This window comes from Dromiciops gliroides, chromosome 1 (genome assembly GCF_019393635.1).
Source record: "Dromiciops gliroides isolate mDroGli1 chromosome 1, mDroGli1.pri, whole genome shotgun sequence".
Taxonomy (NCBI): Eukaryota; Metazoa; Chordata; class Mammalia; order Microbiotheria; family Microbiotheriidae; genus Dromiciops; species Dromiciops gliroides.
In genome coordinates, this window is record NC_057861.1 from 550,033,844 (window position 1) to 550,053,228 (window position 19,385).

Here is a 19,385-nt window from a genome sequence, read left to right on the forward strand (position 1 = left end):
CTGAAAAGGTAATATGTTTAAAACAGCTTTTCTGGGTTCTTTCCCAAAGTACTTAATGATAGAAACAAACCTTCTTAAGGTAATCTTCCAGAGTATTCCGGGGAAGAACTAACATATTTGCCTACTGAAGCCACATTGTAAGGCCCTAGAACCTTATAGGAATATGGAAATATGTACCTCCAAATCAAAGGTCAGATTAGCACCTAAAGGTGACTAGCCAATTCCCTCAGGTACCAGACACAGAGGAGTGACAAAGTAAAGAGGCATGTGCAAAGTATACCTAACAGAAAGGTTTTGAGGTTCCACTTATTCTAATTCAGTTGTCAAAAGAGCATCCTACTGAAAATGAGAGCTAATATTTGTAAGCACTTTAAGGTCTATAAAGTGAATTACATATATTAATTCATTTGATACCTATGAAGTGCTATTATTATAATACCCATTTCTGAGGCTCCAAGAGGTATTGTATCTAGATATTGCTTAATATACAAAATACTTGTCAGATGTAAAATGAAATTCATTCTATAAAATGTTTTTTCCTACTTACTCTCATCTTAAAATGGGAAATGAATTCAACCAGAGAGGCAGTGGTCCCCTGGTGCTGGAAAATGCTCTTCTATTACCCCAATTTGTTAGCTCAGCACCACGGAATACCACAACTATGATTTGATACGCACAGCCTCAAAATAGAGCAGCTAATAAAACACAGGAACTAAAGTCTAATAACTACAAATCTTCAACAAATATTAGATTAATTTTTTGCTTTATTTTGTCCACAAAAGTTAAATCACATACAACAGATTTTCAAGGGTTGAAAAAAATATGTATCTAAACCAAATGGATAAAAGTAGAAGGGTAACAACAAACAGATGAAAAATGGAGAAGATGCTCCAAAACTGTCATAGTAAACTATATGGAACCACTTTATATGTAATCTAAAATCAAAGTTCCATATATGGTATATAAGGAAGTAGAAATGGCACTAAAGGAAATAAACACAAGAAGCTAGAGTATCAAGATATTTGAAAGGTAAGGAAATATCAAACTAGATGGGAAAAAAGCAAACTTCACTATTAATGGAAAAAGGCAACTGAGAAAATATCAGTAACTAATGGCTCATGGGCCTATTTTCTCATCTCTATAAAAGTCTGTAAGAATAATCTATACACATATTGAGAGAAAATTTTGCTGAATGTTTGAGAAAATAGGTGAGCTTTCAAAAATGATATTCTGGGGCAGCTAGGTGGCACAGTGGATAAAGTATTGGCCCTGGATTCAGGAGTACCTGAGTTCAAATCCGGTCTCAGACACTTTATACTTACTAGCTGTGTGACCCTGGGCAAGTCACTTAACCCCCATGGCACCGCAAAAAAAAAAAAAAAAAGATATCAATAAAAATTATATTCTACAGTGGACCACATCTTTTTAGTGATATAACTGACTAAAAGAAAAAGGGAATAGATGATTCTGTATTTTGCATATTCCTTATTAACTATAATAAAAAGTCAGAGCAAAATGCAGAATACAAAATACCTCCCCCCCCAAAAAAAAAATCATAGCAAAATACAGCTTTGAACACTTTAATAAAGTAATTTCCTGCTTTGGTCATTTGATCCCGTATATCCCTGAATATAAGTAAACAACATCTCACATGAATATGTAAAAATCCTTAAAAGACATAAAAAATAACTTTTTTTCTAATGATTGAGCACTAATAAGGCATAAAACAAAGAGGTATATGCCCACCAAATGTGTTTAGCATTGTCACAGAACATGTCCAACAAGAATCCAAATGGAAGAATTCCCAATAGACAGTGAGGTCCTTCGGGTACTCCTGTTGGTAAATGACTTTAAGTTGACATAGCAGAGCTTAATAGATGAAAGCTAATTTTATTCAAAAAAAATTAAGCTTAACTATTTACACAGAAAAAACCAAGTAGAGTGAAAAATGACTATTGTTCAGTTTACAATATGCAGTTAGGTCAAATATATCTTGGTCAGACACTGAAGATGGACAATGATGGGCTGATACCTTTTGGAAACTGCAGAGTTTGTAATCCATGCAATGTCTAGTGATTTAGAGGAAGGCTCTCATTTCACTGGATACTAAAGGATTCAGAGAAGGACATGGGCAATAGTTGCACAGAATGCGAAGGGGGGGCTGGAGGGGTGGATAAATTGTAGTCTGCACCAGTAGAAGGAGCATCCACATCAATAAGCTGCTTGTCTTTCAACAAACTATATAACAGATACACAGGTGCTTTTCTGTGAAAGAACCAGTAAGAGTAAGAAAAGAAGAATGGTGGTGGCTAGTGACTCCCTGCTGAGGAGTAATAAGGCAGCTATTGTCAATCATAAAAATTGTCCAATGTCCTCATAAAAGAGAAATTCCATTAAAAATAACCAGAAAGGGGCAGCTAGATGGCGCAGTGGATAGAGCACTGGCTCTGGAGTCAAGAGTACCTGAGTTCAAATCCGACCTCAGACACTTAACACTTACTAGCTGTGTGACCCTGGGCAAGTCACTTAACCCCAATTGCCTCGCTAAAAAAAAAAAAAAAACACACACACAAAAAAATAAAAAATAAAAAATAACCAGAAAAAGTATAAACCATTTGGAAGTCTATTTATGGAGATGGACCCAAGAACCACAAGACATTTTTTGCAAAAATAGACTTAAATAACTGGAGAAATATTAATTACTCACTAATATAAAAAAATGATAATACTACCTGAAATAACTTACTAATTCAGTACTATCCCCCATCAAAGGATTATTTTCCAGAACCAGAAAAAATAATAATGAAATTCATTTGGAAGAAAAAAAAGGACAAGAATCTCGAAGGAAGAAAAAAGTGGCAAAAAGGAGAGCCTATCAGCACAAGATATCAAACTATACTATAAAATGGTAATCATCAAAATGATTTTATGCTTTAAGAAAAAAAAAAGGAGGATTAAGCACAAAACATAGAAAAGCAAACAAAAAGTTGTATAGTGGTTAATATACTCAAAAGACTCCACTAATTGAAATAAGCACTTACTAAGAGGCAAAAAAATTGTAGGAAAAACAGAAAGCAATTAGAAATTAAGTAGAGACCACTATTGCACTGTATATACCAAGATAAACTCCAAATGAATATATAATTTAGACATACAAGGTGGCAACATGAGCAAATTAAAGGAGCAAGAAAGAAATGACCATTCCCACCTATGAATGGGGGAAAGTTCATCACCAAACAAAGGATAGGAAGGATTACAAAAGATAAAATGGGCAATTTTTATCGTATAATATTTTAAAACTTTTCACAACCAAACCAAAAGCAGTTAAAATTAGAAGGCAAAGAGGTAACTAGGGAAAATCCTTACAAATTTTTCTCATAAAAGTCTCATTTCCCAGATAAATAATGAGCACAGGGATACTCAGGGATACCTCAATAAATAATCAAAGGATAAAAACTGGAAGTTTTCAAAGGAGAAATTCAAGCTATCAAGAACCATATGAAAAAAATTCTCCAAGTCACTAATAACTAAGAGAAATGTAAATTAAAGTAAACTATGAGGTTCTACTTCATACTCAACAGACTGACAACGATGACAAAATAATAAAATTAGAAATGTTGATAATTCATAAAATGACATCATAAAGGAAAACTACTCTGAATGACTTTAGAACTTTTGATTAATGCAGTAATTCATGGTTGCAGAAGATCAGAAATGAACCATACTATCTGCCTCCTCCTGAAATGAGAAATAATTTTTAAAATACAATTTTCTTTCTTTGTTTCAAATCAACAAGTATTTATTAAGCACTTACTATATGCCAAGAAACACTGAAGCACTTGAAATATAAAGAAAAAAAAAGTCCCTGACCTCAAGAAAGCTACATTATTAATTGATGTGTTTTGTTTTTACATCACTAAAATTTCCCCTAGTATCTCTTTCTGTCTCCACACTAAGAGGTAAATCATATAACAACTATTTTTAAAAACAGGAAAAAAAAATCAGAAAAACTGATCAAAATATCAGAAAAGTCTGAAAGCTTGTATAATATAAAACTCTTGTGGACTTCCCACCTCTGCAAAGGGCTGTGGATTTAGACTGTCTTCTTTATGGCACTTCTTTTAGGTGATACTTATTCTCGGTAATTCTGAAGAACTCAGTTTTATTATTTTAGTGTGATTACATTGTCGTAGTCCTTGTGTATACCATTTACTCAGCTCTGCTTACTTCATTGTGCATTAGATTTTTTTCAGTGCTTTCTCTGTATTCTTCATATTAATTATTTCTCACAACATAGTAATATTCTATTACATTCACATTCTACAATGTGTTTCACCATTCATTTACCAATCCATGGTCATCTACTTTGTTTCCAATTCTTTGCTATTATAAAAGATGCTGGTACAAAACCACATACATATATAGTGTAACGATTGGAATGACGCCACCTGCTGGAGACTTACTGTAGAAGAGTTCCGCCCATGAAGCGAAGGTCTTTGAGGGCAAGACCAGGAGTCTTTTCTTTGGCGTCAGGAAGTGATATGGGCTAGTGGGAGGAGGAAGGAAGAGACTGGCACTCGGTCTCGCTCTCTTTCCTTTGGACTCTGGTGGAGAGCAGAGCTAGAAATGTGCTCTCCCTTTAATAGATAGGAATCTAGGCCTCTCTCTTTCTCTTTACCAAATTCTTATTTTCCTTAATAAATGCTTAAAAGTCTAACTCTTGCTAAAGCTTATAATTTATTGGCGACCACTCATTAGATATTTTAGACAGTTTAGCTAGAATTTTAGCCCTTAACAATAGATAATGGGGGGGGGGGTTATGGTATATATGGGGACTTCCTTCTTACCAGAGGCTTCCTTGGCATGTAAGTTTAGTAGTGAATCTTTGGGTCAAAGGGTATAGATATTAGTCACTTTATTTGCATTATACCAAAAAGCTTTCCAAAATGGCTGGACTGACTTCACGGCTCCACCAATAACAAATTAGTATAACTTATTTTCACACAATCACATAAACATTGATATTTCTCATCTTCTATAAACTGCTGACATTCAAGGTGCAAGATGAAACTTTAGGGCTATTTTGAGTTGCATTATTATTGATCTGAAGCATTCTTTCACAAGGTTATTAATAGTTTGCAATTTTTTTTTTGAAAACTTTATATCCTCTGATCACTTGTTTACTGGGAAATGGCTTTTGAGGTTTTGTTTTATATATATATATATATATATATAAATCTATTTCTATACCTTGGATAGTAAACTGTTATTGGAGAAATTTGATACAAAGATATTTCCAGTTGGACCAGTTATATCCTAAGTGCATCAGTTTGTACAGCTTTTTAGTTTCATGTAATCAAAGATACATGTTTTATGTTTTATCTTTTGTAACAACCTTTAAACCTTATTTGGTTTAAGAATACATCTTTTAGGGAGCAGCTAGGTGGCACAGTGGATAAAGCACTGGCCCTGGATTCAGGAGGACCTCAGACACTTGGCATTTACTTACTAGCTGTGTGACCCTGGGCAAGTCACTTAACCCTCCATGCCTCACACACACAAAAATACATCTTTTACCTATACCTATGAAAACTATATGATGCTTCTCTTCTAATTTTTTAATGCAATGACATTTAATATTAAGATCATGAACCTATATCATTAACATTAGCATTTACATAGTGCCAGGCACTATGCTAAGCGCTTTCCAAATATTATTTCATTTGATCCTATCAGATAAGTATTGTTATTATCATTATTTTACAGTTAATGAAACTGAAGGAAATAGGTTAAGTGACTTTCCCAAGGTCACACGGCTAGTGTCTGAGTCAGGATTTGAACTCAGATATTCCTGGTCCAGCATTCTATCTACTACACCACTCACCTGTCTGTACTGTAAAACCTGGTGTAAGATGTTGGTCTAACCTCGGCCAGACAGCTAACCAGTTTTCTCAGCAGTTTTTACTAAAGGAGTACTTTCCTACATAATTTGTTTTCCAGAACTGGGGATATTGAGTTCTATTATTTTGGATTATCTCTTGCCTAGTCTGTTCCATTGATCCCCCAGCTAGAGGTGATAGACTTAAAATTCAGAATGAGACATACATTTTTGGACATGGCCAATATAGGAATTTGTTTTGTTGAACTGTACATATCTGCTATGGTTGGATTTATTTTTCTTTATTAAACTGTTCAATCCTCAGAATGCAGAGGGATATAATGTCCAGAACAAGAGAAGTGATGATCTCATTGTACTCTGCCCTAGTAAGCCTAAATCTGGAATATTTTGCTTCATTCTAGGCTAGGCTGCCCTGAATGTCTTTTTGCAGATACTGAAAATCTGAAGTAGGTGCAGAGCAAAGAGATCAGGAAAGCAAAAGGGCCTCAAAAGATGATTCAGTTGAAGGCACTGGGAATGTTATTCTGGAGAAGAGATACTACAAAAGCTCTACTACTTCACTTATATGGTTACTACTTCTAAAGGTGCAAATCAATTCCATCTGCACCTTCTCATTTTATGATATTTTTGTCTCTATCATGCTGTAAATTCCCCATAAGAGAAACCAGGTTGGGGGGGTGGGGGAGGAGTAGATCTCTAAATCTCTTGATATCACAAGGATACCAATGGAGCAAAATGACTATCCAGTCATTATCATTTGATCTCCTGACATGATGGGCCCACCTCCTTTTCCAGTCACACATTTCTTTGATAATACCATTTATGCCACTCCCCTTACAAAATTCTTCAGTGGCATAATTCTTTGTTTTCAATGGTTCCTATAGTCAAAGAACCCATCACCTAGTAGGCTACTAGCTTCCTTGAGGCTCATTTGCCACCTCTGATGTTAAGCCTTTTTTGATACCCCAGTTGTTAAAACTATTTTCCTCCTCAAATTATCTTTTATTCCTTTATCTGTGCACATGGGATTATCTCAAATAGCAGATAAACTCCTTAAGGCCAGAGACCTTTAGTGTTTTAAAAAGTTTGTTGAACTGAATCCAATCTCCAGAATGGGAAAAAAGAACAGAAATGGTTAATGTTAATAATAATAATGATGATAGCAAATGCTTATATCACGCTTACTACATGTGAAACATTGTGCTAAGCACTTTATAATTATTATCTCACTGGATCCTTACAACAACCCTAATATGTTATTATTATCCTCATTTTACAAATGAGGAAACTGAGGCAGTCAGAGTTTAAATAACTTGCCCAGGGTCACATAGCCAGTAAATGTCTGAGGCTAGATCTGAACTCAGGTCATCCTGACTCCAGGCCTGGTGTTCTATCCACTGTGTTGACTAGCTGCCCAAACTAAAAGAATAAAAATTAAGAAAAAAATATGTCAAAAGAAAGTTAAAGAATTATTAAAAAAACACCTAGTCACCCTAATGATGTGTCATATTTCGATAGATTGAATTCTGGGCCACTGAAAGAACAGGTGAAATGTCTAAGCCAATGAAAAAATTCTGAAAAATCATGAAAATTAAGCAATGTGATACACAGCTAAAAAGAGGCAAATGTCCTCATTTTCAAAAAAGCTAAGAGGTGAGGGGTTTCTTTCAAACCACACATACCAATGTTCTTGCCTTCAGTTTCCTGCCCAAATTCTAGAACCTATTATCAACAAGATGGTTTTTGAAAACCTCAGAAAAGGAAGCAGTGACAAATGAGGGGCAGCTTGGCACTCCAGACACGTCCTGGCACACTAAAGTTTCTTTTCTGACAAAGGTACTAGACAGAGATTTTGACCCAATATAAAGGCAGAACTTCCTAGCCATCAGGGCCATTCAAAATTAGAACTGGTTGTCTTCAGAAATGGTGATTTCCTTATCACTAGAATATTAAAGTAGAACTTAATGATAATTGTCAAGGATGTTAGAGAAGAGAGTCCTCTTTGGGTATGGATTGGCCTAGATCCCTTCTGAGCTCCTTTCTACATACTCTAAGGCATTATTAATCCTTGAGAAATTTTAAAAAAGCATTTTTATACACATACACATACATATATATATATATACACACATACAAACACAAATATATTATAAGGTTTTTTTAAAAAATCAAATGACTTGTCCTTAATTCAAAAGTCTATAATTCGTTAATATAATTTCACATACATTACAAATTATAAGGTAACAATCCTGCTTTGCAGGTAAAATATACTCATCAGTTAATGTCCAAATGATAACTCAAAATTACCTCAAATTTTAAAATCTGCCTAATGTCCAGGTTATATAAAGAGTTCAGCTTGATTCACTCACTATGACTACAAGGGACTAGAACTGTTTCCTCCCAAGAATGCTTGTTTTGGTTTTTTGAAGAAACAGGGACACAATTTTAGACAGGGAAAATCATTCCCAGAATAAACTACTTTATATATAAAATAGTGTTGGCATGGCTACCAGGGTACAGGTATTTCAGAAGGCAGCAATTAACCTGCAGCATATACTTAATAAATACCTGCTAAATAAATGAAGGTTAAACAAGTCATCAAGGTTACACAGAATAATTAACATCTCAGACCTAATTTTTTATAGAACCTGAAAAATAATCTCACAATACGTATCAATTTAATCAAGTACTCAAATCAGATATACTGTTCCACCAACAGGGATAACACACTTACTTTTTTGCGTACTCCTTCCTGTGTGCTAGACAGTTTGAGCAAAACAGGAGGAAGGAATTTAGAGATAATATTCTGTAACTGCTCATCTGTTTCAGCATGACCAAGTCGTAAGAAGACTCGCTCAAGTTGATCTGTAATTTGAAAAGGAAAAAAGTATGAAAACATAGCAAATCACAAATCCAAATGTCAGGATTTGTTTTTTTCCTAACTCTCTTGATCAAACATCACTAACAATTCATCATAAGCCAACTATTAATGAAGAATCAGAATGTCAATAAGGACAACTGTTAAAATATATATACACAAATGCAGAACGGGAAGGGAGTGTCAGTCTAAATACAAGTGTCCAAAAATCTAGGCACTACAATTTTGTAAAGTTAACACATTTCCAACATGAGAGAACCAACGCAGAGTTTTACTCCATCCTCAAAGCCAGCAAGAAAAATGGTCAGAATGTAATGACTTGGGGCCCATAACTATATAATTAGTCTCTGATAACTATTAAGATTCTTTCACTTCTAAGAGTGATACAACAGTTACAATTAAATTCTCTTTAAAAAGGAAGGGGGGAAAGGTTAACTCCCAATCCTCTTTCTTTACTCTAAACTCTGAGGGACTTTTGAACCCTTTGTTGTTAAGCCTGTATAAGAATCTTATAACTGTGAAACATGACCCTTAAAGTCATGAGATGATAGAAAAGATGATAAAGACCCCTAAAACAGACTCAGAACCTCAGACCCAGTTCAACATCTCACCAAGAAGTCTGGAGCAGTGGAAGGCTGAGCCACTTCACAGAAAACTTAATTGACAGTCTCACAGCCTCTACCTACGCTGGATCTGAGGGAGTGATTTCCAAGTTCTTCAGAACCGTGTCCTTCAAGAGTAGCTCTCTGGTTCCCTCATACTCTCTCCCTGTGCTAAAATGTATGCATGTATGTGTGAACACATATACAACTGCATATGCGGGTTTTTGCTATTTCTTTTACTGGGTCTGAGGATGAAATGAAACACCTAGTAGAATATACACAAAGGAGAAGCAGCATGATGCAGTAGAGAAAGAACTACTGACTTAGATTGATAGGAGTTTCCTCTACCAATGAATCAGGTGGGGGGGTGGGGAAGGGTCGGGGGGGGGGGTAGAGAGGGAGGGAGAGAAAGAAGGGAAGAGGGATAGAGAATTTTATGATACACTCCTTCAGAAAACTATTGAAACCTTGGGTTATTATTCAACTAAGATTATGAATTATTGCTCTATGGACTTATGGACAGATGTTTTAAAGCTGAGATTCCCTGTTATGCCCTTTAACCCATGCTCTCAAAACCATTCAATCCAACAACCATTTTAATTCGTGCCTACTGCAGGCAAAGTGCTGGAAATACAAAGCAAAGCAAAGCTGTCAGAAGCAGAAGTTTCATTCTGTTCCCCTGTATTCTTCCATGTAAGTGTATATAAGCAGGGAGGTAAGTATATACCTAACTTGTATAAGTAACTCAAATAGTTCTCTCCTAACAACTGGAAGAAAGGATTGACAGAAAATGGAGAATAAGGTGACCCCTAAGAAAGACATATGATGAAAAAGGAGCATACTCTAAGCAAGGGAGAATATCAGTACAAAAAAGCACAGAGGAAGGCAATGGTTTACCAAGTTTGGGAAACAGTAAGTAGAAAATAAATGCGGAAAGTAGGCTGAAGACATTTTGGGAAGGGCTTTAAATGTTAAGCTAAGAAACATTTTATCCTACAGGCAAAAAAATTCTTAAATAGAAGAATGATGTGGTCAGACCTGTAATTTGGGAAGATTTCAGCAACTGTATGGAGGGTAGATAAGGGATTGGGGTGGGGGGGGCGGGAATAGAAGCAATAAAGAAGCTATAGCAATATATAGTCCAGGAAAGATAAGGGCCTGCAGTATGGTAATGGCCTTGTAAGTGTAGACAAGGGGACAAATGAAAGAGCATCCTCTACACCTCACTGGAAATGAGAAGTGAGAGAAAGAATTAACAGTACTTCTAAGTTATAAACTTGGAGCTCAGGGCTCAACTTAGGAGTCATCTAAATAAATAGAGGTAACTGAAGTAACTGAGAATTGGTGAGATCACTAAAAGAGAATGTGAAGAAAGAGGACCCAGGACCTGAGTTTAGTGGTCTCCAAACATTTGGTCATATACACCCATCAGTTAAAAAATAAATGTTTGACACATAACCCCAATGGGCATGCTTATTTATTTATAAAATCACATGTATGTGCTATTATACTAATAATATACATTGTAAAACTTATGGAAAATAGAAAACAATAATGGATAAAATAAAAAACAAGCAAAATTTGATTCTGGATTCAAAAAGGTCTCCTTATTAACTACCTCATCTACCACTATTGGCAATTATTATTTCTAAACCACAACTTCAGAAAAGCTCCAACTACCACACTCTCCAGATCAATGTACTCCCTGCTCTCCATGACACCCTACAGTCTTGCCACCCTACAGAACATTCTGCTCTGGGCCAGCAGCTCTGAATTGCTGACTGCCATTCCCAGCTTGGATTTCAGCGAAGACCCAGCCACCAAACCTCACTTCCTAGCCACCTCCCCTTTTGTTATACCTGAAAACCACCCTTTCCCCTCATTCCCTACCCTTCCAGTTCTGAAACTACGACGATAATCAAATTAACAGTATGCCTGTTCCTAAATGGGGTATGTCCTAGAGTTTCATTCACTATCCCTCTAATTTATGAAACCATATAGTTCCTCCTTACCTTAGCCACGATTCCCCTTTACAGGGGATATAAGCTGCTTGAGTGCAGGGACTACCTTTGCTTTTTTATATTTGTACCCTGAGAGCTTATTACAGTGCTTGGTACATAGAAAATTCTTAATCACCAAAAAAAAGAAGAAAAGAAAGAAAAGAAAGAAAAGAAAGAAAGAAAGAAAAGAAAGAAAAGAAAGAAAAGAAAGAAAAGAAAGAAAAGAAAGAAAAGAAAGAAAAGAAAGAAAGAAAGAAAGAAAGAAAGAAAGAAAGAAAGAAAGAAAGAAAGAAAGAAAAAGAAAGAAAGAAAGAAAAGAAAAGAAAATTCTTAATAAATGCTTCTTTCATCCACTGATTAAACAGAATAACAGGATCAAACCTGGACTTCAAGAACATCCCTTTTTCTGTCCCATGGTCTATCTCCTTATCCCAAGTAGGCCATACAAGGATTTAGGAAGAAGGACTGGGCAGTGGATGACTAAACCTATCTGGTATTGGGTTCCCATATTTTCCCCATCCTATTTTCAGGTTATTATCTACTCTGAGAGACAAAGCTGAATTTATCTTTAAAAAACACATACGCTTTTTGCTTTCTCTGATTTCCTGTTAACGGTGAATGAATGGAATAAAGTTTTACTTAGGCAGTTTTGTGAAAAGGAGAGTGGAGTGGAGAGGGGAGAGACCAGAGCTAGGGAGACCATTAAGGAGGTGACTACAATAGTCAACACAAGAGATGATGAAACAGCTGAATTAAAATAGTGGTTATGTGAATTGAACAAAGGTGACAGGTGAGATATGATAAAGAGGTAAAAATATCAAGATTTGGTGAATAGCTTGATTATGTAGAGTAAGAGAAAACAAGAAATGGGAGGATACCAAGGTTGTAAACTGTAACTGTAATCAGAGAAAAAAAAAAGATTTTCCATAGGGACTACATAACAAGAAGAAAAGAAATAAGACATTAATATAATGAAATAAGAGCTCTTGAGAACGGAATTAAGCAAATAAGGAACTCAGAAGAAAAAATGCTAAATCTTACCCAAGAAATTTAATTTCTTGAAAACTAGAAGAGATCAAAATAGAAATCAATGAAACAGCAAGAAATATTAGAAAAGAGTCAAGAGAAACCTAAAAAGGTAAATTTATTTGAATAGGAAGAGACCATATGATATATTACTAACATCCTAATGAGAAAGGAAGAAATTAGTGTCTCTTTAGAATCTAAATGTCTTCAAAGTTTATTAAAAAATGTTCAATATGGGGCAGCTAGGTGGCGCAGTGGATAATGCACTGGCTTTGGATTCAGAAGGACCTGAGTTCAAATCCAGCCTCAGACACTTGACGCTTACTAGCTGTGTGACCCTGGGCAAGTCACTTAACCCTCATTGTCCCATGAATGAATGAATAAACAAATGAACTAATAAACAAGGAAATAGATGAATGAATAAATAAATAAAATAATTTTTTAAAAAAAGATGTTCAATATGAAAAAGAGGTGCTGGGAGCAGACTGGTTCTGTTCAAAGGGTTTTCTGAAGAGCAAGATAAGGGAGGATAAAAGGAACACATCAGTACACAGAAAAGAAGAAGAGGGTGGAACTTGCTATTTCTTATAAATGGAGTACATGAGAAGAATATACAAACACAGGGGGAAGGAATGTATGTGTATCAGATGAACCAAAATGGAGTGGTAAGGGTGGCAGAAGAATATTAAAATCTAAAGGAGTACCTTAGGAATAGTTAAACAAATTGTGATATATGAATATGATGGCACTGTGCTAGAAGAAATTATTAAACAGCCAATTTCAGAGAATCTTAGGTAGTATGAATTGACCTGTGGTCAAGTAAGCAGAACCAGAAAAACAATTTACAAGAACAGCTCTGTAAAAAAAAAAAGAAAAACAAAATAGACTTCAGAACTGCAATCAATGCAATTACCAAACATACCTATGTTGAAACGTTACTCATTTCTTAACAGAGAAAGAGGTGATGAACAAAATATGCAGATATTTTTGGACATGCCATGGCCAGACATTTCTGTACTTATGAAGATTTGCTTTATTTGACCATACTTATTTGGGTTTTTTCTTTCTTTTGCTAGGCTTTTGAGAGAGGAACTGTCTGGTGGAGGGACACTGCCTGTCACACAGAAAATTCAAGTCAGCCAAAAAAAGAGTTATGGTAATATTTTTTAAATGTACAGAAGAAATTTCAGAAGGAAGCAGAGATAAGCAAGAGTGTTGAACTATCTAACTTTTTTTAAAGCAAGCCGTATGAAACAGATTAATGATTTCATATAAAATTCTCTTTTTGTTTTCTGTTGCATGTATAGAAAAGCTTTTTTATTTAGTAAAAAAATTACTTTAAAAAGTTACAGGGGAAAATCAGGAGTCAAAAAAAAAAAAGTTACAGGGGGGCAGCTACGTGGCACAGTGGATAAAGCACCAGCCCTGGATTCAGGAGGACCTGAGTTCAAATCTTGCCTCAGACACTTGACATTAGCTGTGTGACCCTAGGCAAGTCACTTAACCCCAATTATCCTGCCCCCCCAAAAAGTTACAGGAATAAATGAGTGAAGCCATAGAAGGGTAGAAAATTATATATTTTAATCACTCATCGAAATATATTCCTCATTAATGAATATACAATAATACCTTACTGATTTGTACTGAGAGGTTTTTCCTAATGTCCACAATTCAATGAAAAATTATTTTGATAATTTGAATACAAAGAGGAAGCAGGTGCCAAAAAGAGATCCTGTTCAAATGAACGGCCTGAAATTATATTTTGTGTGTCTACTACAGCTTGTATGTCCATAGTTATTTATATTTGTTTTCCCAGTAGAATGTAAAGGCAAGGACAATATTTTTTGTTTTTCTTTGTATTCATGGCACTTAACACAGTAACTGGCACACAGCAATCTCTTAATAAATGCTAGTTGACTGACTAAATGAATGAATGGAAATGAGTGTTACAAAGGTTATTTAACATCATTTATTATTTTATTAAGCAAGCATTATATCACAATCTTGATGGGATTATTATCCCTAACAAAGGCATTATCCACAGATAATGTAATATGAACTTTAATTTGGACTCTCCAAGTGAACACTAATTCTGTTATTTGAACCTAAATGAATTAACCTTTTAAAATAATATGTGCCAATGAGAAAAACTGATAAAATGAATAAGTGTAAAAAAAGAATGGATAAAGGCAAATGATGGAAAATTATTTTCTGTTTTTAAAAGAAACTGACACCCTATGTCATTTTGGAAATTCCAGATTTGAGGCTAGTCAATGAAATGAGAAATGTAAAAAACTGCTAACTAGCTTTGTAAATATCCTAATATTCTGGTTATCTGTGTACAAGAAATACATAGGGTCATCATCAATGGAAAATTACTCTTCTGCCAAAATCTAGTCTTAATGATCAAGCTGATTATTTAGAAGCCTAGATAGGCAGAATTCAAGAAATATACTTATGAACCTCCCCAAAGGTAAATTCAAAAAAAATTCAGATAATTCAGAAGATTTAATAGCAGCCCAGGTACATGGAAAACAAGATTAGGGGACAATACCAACCTCAAATCATAGAATCTTGGAGTTGGAAGAGACATCAATCGAGGTAATCTAACCGAACCCAAACCTAAACACAGAATCCCCTTTAATATATGCCAAACAAGTGGCCATTCTCCCTTTGCTTGAATGCCACTAGAAAGGGGTTTCTAAAGCCATTTTCATTACAAACATCTCTAATTGGCAGAAAGTTTTTCCTTACATTGAGGCAAAATATTTATCACAGGCATTTCCATCTGCTGTTCCATGTTCTGTCCTCTGGGGCCAAGTAAAGTAAGTCTAATTCCTCTCCCACCGTACAGCAATTTGATTACTTAAACACTGCTACTATAACTTTCTTTTCTTGTCTTTGGCTCTGACTTAAAAGATCTCCAGTTCTTTGAACTGATTCTTACAAAACAAAAACATCCAAGTTTTTCATCATCTCAGTTGGCATCTTTTGAATAATCACAAGCTTATCAAGGTCCTTCCTAAAATTTCAAGCCCACAACTAGATATACTATTCCAGATGTGTTCTTACCAGAGTAAAATATAATGGTATTATAACTTTTTTCTAAACATTATATTTCTATTAATGCATTATGTGATCACATCAACTTTTCTGGCAAGCTTGTCAGACTACTGACTCCTACAAAGTTTACAAGACCCCTAAAAACCTTATAGCATCTTGACCCCAAACTGTTGTCTATCCATACTTTCCCTACCTGCACTTGTGAAAATAATTTCAAGAGTCCAATTGTAGATAATATTATTTCTATTAAATTCCTTCTCATTAGGTTCAGCCTATTGTTCTAAACTGCAAAAATTTTCTAAAATCTTGATTTGGTCATTCAAAATGTTAACTATTCTTATCAGCTGTTGTGTCCTTGAAAATCTGGCAAACATTTACCAATGCCTTCAAATGAGTCACTATGAAAAATGCTAAACAGCACAGGGTCACGTTCAAATACTTGGTACAATCCAATAGACACCATGAAAACAATAAAGTTGTCAATCAGGCCATATTTGGATCCAGCTCTGACTCCATCTAACTTTATCAACTTAGAACACAGCTCTTCATCTTGTCCATAACTTTATTAACTATTTGCTTAAATCTACATATATTATACCTACAGTATAATTCTAAACAACTAGTCAAGTTGCTAGTTAACAAAAAATGAAATAAGGTTAGTTTATCACGACATGTTCTTAGTAAAGCCAGAATGGATCTTAATAATAATCACTGCTACCCTTTCTAAATGTCTATAAATCATTCTTTTAACAAGATCCTCAAAAATCATTCCTTTAACCTTATTTCATTGGATATTATCTGTGATTTCATCAATGTGAGTACCACATCCAACAGTAAAGATCTTTCCTAGCCACACTTTCTTCTTTTTTTTTTTTTGGTGAGGCAATTGGGGTTAAGTGACTTGCCCAGGGTCACACAGCTAGTAAGTGTTGAGCGTCTGAGGCCATATTTGAACTCAGGTCCTCCTGAATTCAGGACCAGTGCTTTATCCACTACACCACCTAGCCACCCCCCCCCACACACACACACACACTTTCTTCTTATTAGAAACATAGCTCGAGTGTTCTGATAAATGTGCTAGTGGAAGGCCATGTAACATTCAGGAAGCTGTCCTCTAGGCCTTTTAACACTGGGTTGGTGTAATACAAAAAAGGAAGTTTAATTAGTTGTACTGATGTTCACCACTAATTGTTAGCTAGACCTTTGTTTAGAATGTGGTACTTAAGATCTTCTAATGCCACAGAAAGATAGAGAAAGGAAAAAGGCCACTTTATTTAACAACGAATGACCTTGGAATGAACAAAATGCATTTTCCAAGACAGAAAAAAAAAGAAAGTAGAGAAGCAGCCTCATTCTGACAAATTTTTCACAACTTCTGTATGATACATTTTGTATCATGTCCATCATTTAAAATCTTGCAATCTCTACGACTTCATTCATAAAATGGATTGTTAGCTATTTATACACTATACCCCCATTCTTATGGCTATTATTTACCAGTCTTCAGTTGAACACTCCCAAATTCCTCACTGACATTAGTGGGTGGTTCAGAGCATTCTCCAAAATCCTCTGGGACCTCAATATTCTCAATACTGATCATTCTTCCAACACTCTAGTTAACATACATTACATCTGTTTCTTTAATTCCAGTGACCTCTTTACCACTACCACTAAACTACAAAGCAGTATAAACAGGGAAAGAGAATGGAAAGGAATAAACACTTAGATAACAGTTACTGTTACCGCCAACAACAGCTATGGTGTTGTTGTTCAGTCATGTCAGTTGTGTCTGACTCTTGGTGACCCCCTTTTGGGGTTTTCAGGTGAGGAAATCAAGGAAAACAGGACTAAGTGACTTGCCTAGGGTCCTATAGCTAAGAAGTGTGAGGCCAGATTTGAGCTCATGAAGATGAGTTTTCCTGATTCTCAGCCCAGCACTCTATCCACTGTACCATCTTCTTTGATCCTTACAACTACCCTGGGAGGTAGGTCCTTTTATTATTTACATTTTACAGTTGAGAGAACTGAGGTAAACAGAGGTTACTGCCCAGGATCACACAGCTAATAAGTGTCTGAGACCAGATCTGAATTTGGGTCTTCCTGATTTCAGGCCCAGTGCTCTATTTGCTGCACTACTCAACTGCTTCAGTCTCATGTCACAAAAATACTTCACTTTCAATATCCTGAATATCAAAATTCTACTCTGACTATAACCTCCTATGATCTCTGCTAATCACTTACTTTCACAAAACCCATACTGTAAGTGTTAGAGCTAGAAAGAACCTTAGAAATCCTAAAACCCAATTGCCTCATTTTATAGATTAGGAAACAGAGGTCCACAGAGGAGTTAAGTGACTTTCCCAAAGTCATAGAGACAGAAAAGGGCAAGAGTCAAGACTTGACCCAAGTCACTTACTATAAACTGACTGCTCTTTCCATTTCACCACACTGATGATAAAATACAAATTACAGCTTATAAGGGAAGATTCTTATCTGCTATGTGCACAGTTGTTCGCATGTTGTCTCCCCCATTAGAATGTGAGGTCCATGGGGGTAGGGAAATACTTCTGTCTTTTGTGTGTTCCCAGTGCTTAGTACAACGTCTGGCACATAGTAAGTGCTTATTAAATTTAATAAGAGCTTGTTGATTAGAGAAAAGAGGTGAAAACCCCACCTCTCCTGCCCCCCATTTTAAAGATTAGACCAGGTCAAATCAAAGTTCAATGTGAACTGAACAGAATCTTACTGGTGATGCAATTAACAGAGTATAAAGAATGGTCTGAATCCAAGGAGATTAAATTGGAGGCGGACAGAAAATAATATTAGAAGTAGCAGGTGCTGGTGAAATAACTTTCTGTGATACAAATTCCTTTCCTTTGAGCAGCAGTGTGCTCCTCTTGCCTCCACCTCACTGTAAAATCAGCACTGCTATGGGATGAAATATATCTTTCAAAGCTCAGAGCTAAGGCTTAATGGTATATCATTAGCAGAAGACCATTACCAACTCCAAGACATGTACACGGTCCAATGTTACCCCATATACTCTCAAGCCCATGTCCCTGCTAATCTACTAGTTACCAGAAACAACCCTATTGCCTCTGTGAATGTAGGATCTCAATAATACATTCTTTTTGCCCATTCAAAATTTGTAGGATAAAGGAAAGATTTAATGGTTACAGTTCAGGGTTGATATGAACCCACCGTAATAAAAAACAAAACACAGGAGAGAAGCTTAGTAAAGGGCAATCTTAATGATCAGTGATGATAATGATGATGATAGTAGCTCATATTTATATAGAACTTTTAAGCCCGAAAAGTGCTTCCCTCATAACTACCCTATATGGCAAATTGGTGCAAGTAGTATTATTCCTTTTAATGGATCTCAAAATCTCAAGAGCTGGAAGGGATCTTAGACCAAAGAGGTTCAATGCCTGAATGAAAAGGGCCTATCATCCATCTTCAAGTTTCTGGAATGATGTATTGGTAACAACTGATAATTCACTAAACAAATTAGAGCATAAAGCAGTGGTCTAAATCCAGGGAGATTAAATTGGAAGCAGAGGGAAAATAATATTAGAAGCAGCAGGTGCTAGTGAAATAACTTTCTCTGATGCAAATTCTTTTCCTATGAATAGCAGTGTGCTCCAAAATATTAAGCTTCATAATAATTATATATTATTATTACAAATAATAAAATGCTTCAAAATATTAAGTGCCTACTATGTGCCAAGCAATTGATTCTACCTGTTCCTGAAACTCACTAGTTCACTTCCTTCAAGGTTGCAAATCTCCACAGCACTGATAGGTAATGTTTTGAGAAATATCTGATCCCAGCACTGCGGTATTCTCTGGGGGTGCCCATATGTGAGAGCCTTCAGATAAGCAATAGCTCAGCCACTCACTAAACCCTGGGTAGA

General features: G+C 35.6%; 1 protein-coding gene across 4 annotated transcripts in view; it reads right to left on the reverse strand.

Annotated features, from left to right (window-relative positions):
- Window positions 1-19,385, reverse strand: part of ECPAS (Ecm29 proteasome adaptor and scaffold) — a 149,723-nt gene that overhangs the window by 101,492 nt on the left and 28,846 nt on the right. For all 4 annotated transcript variants that reach the window (XM_043976179.1, XM_043976176.1, XM_043976177.1 and 1 more), the window contains one exon: window positions 8,634-8,764. In XM_043976179.1, coding sequence (XP_043832114.1) covers window positions 8,634-8,764 — 131 coding nt within the window. The remainder of the gene's footprint in view (window positions 1-8,633; window positions 8,765-19,385) is intronic.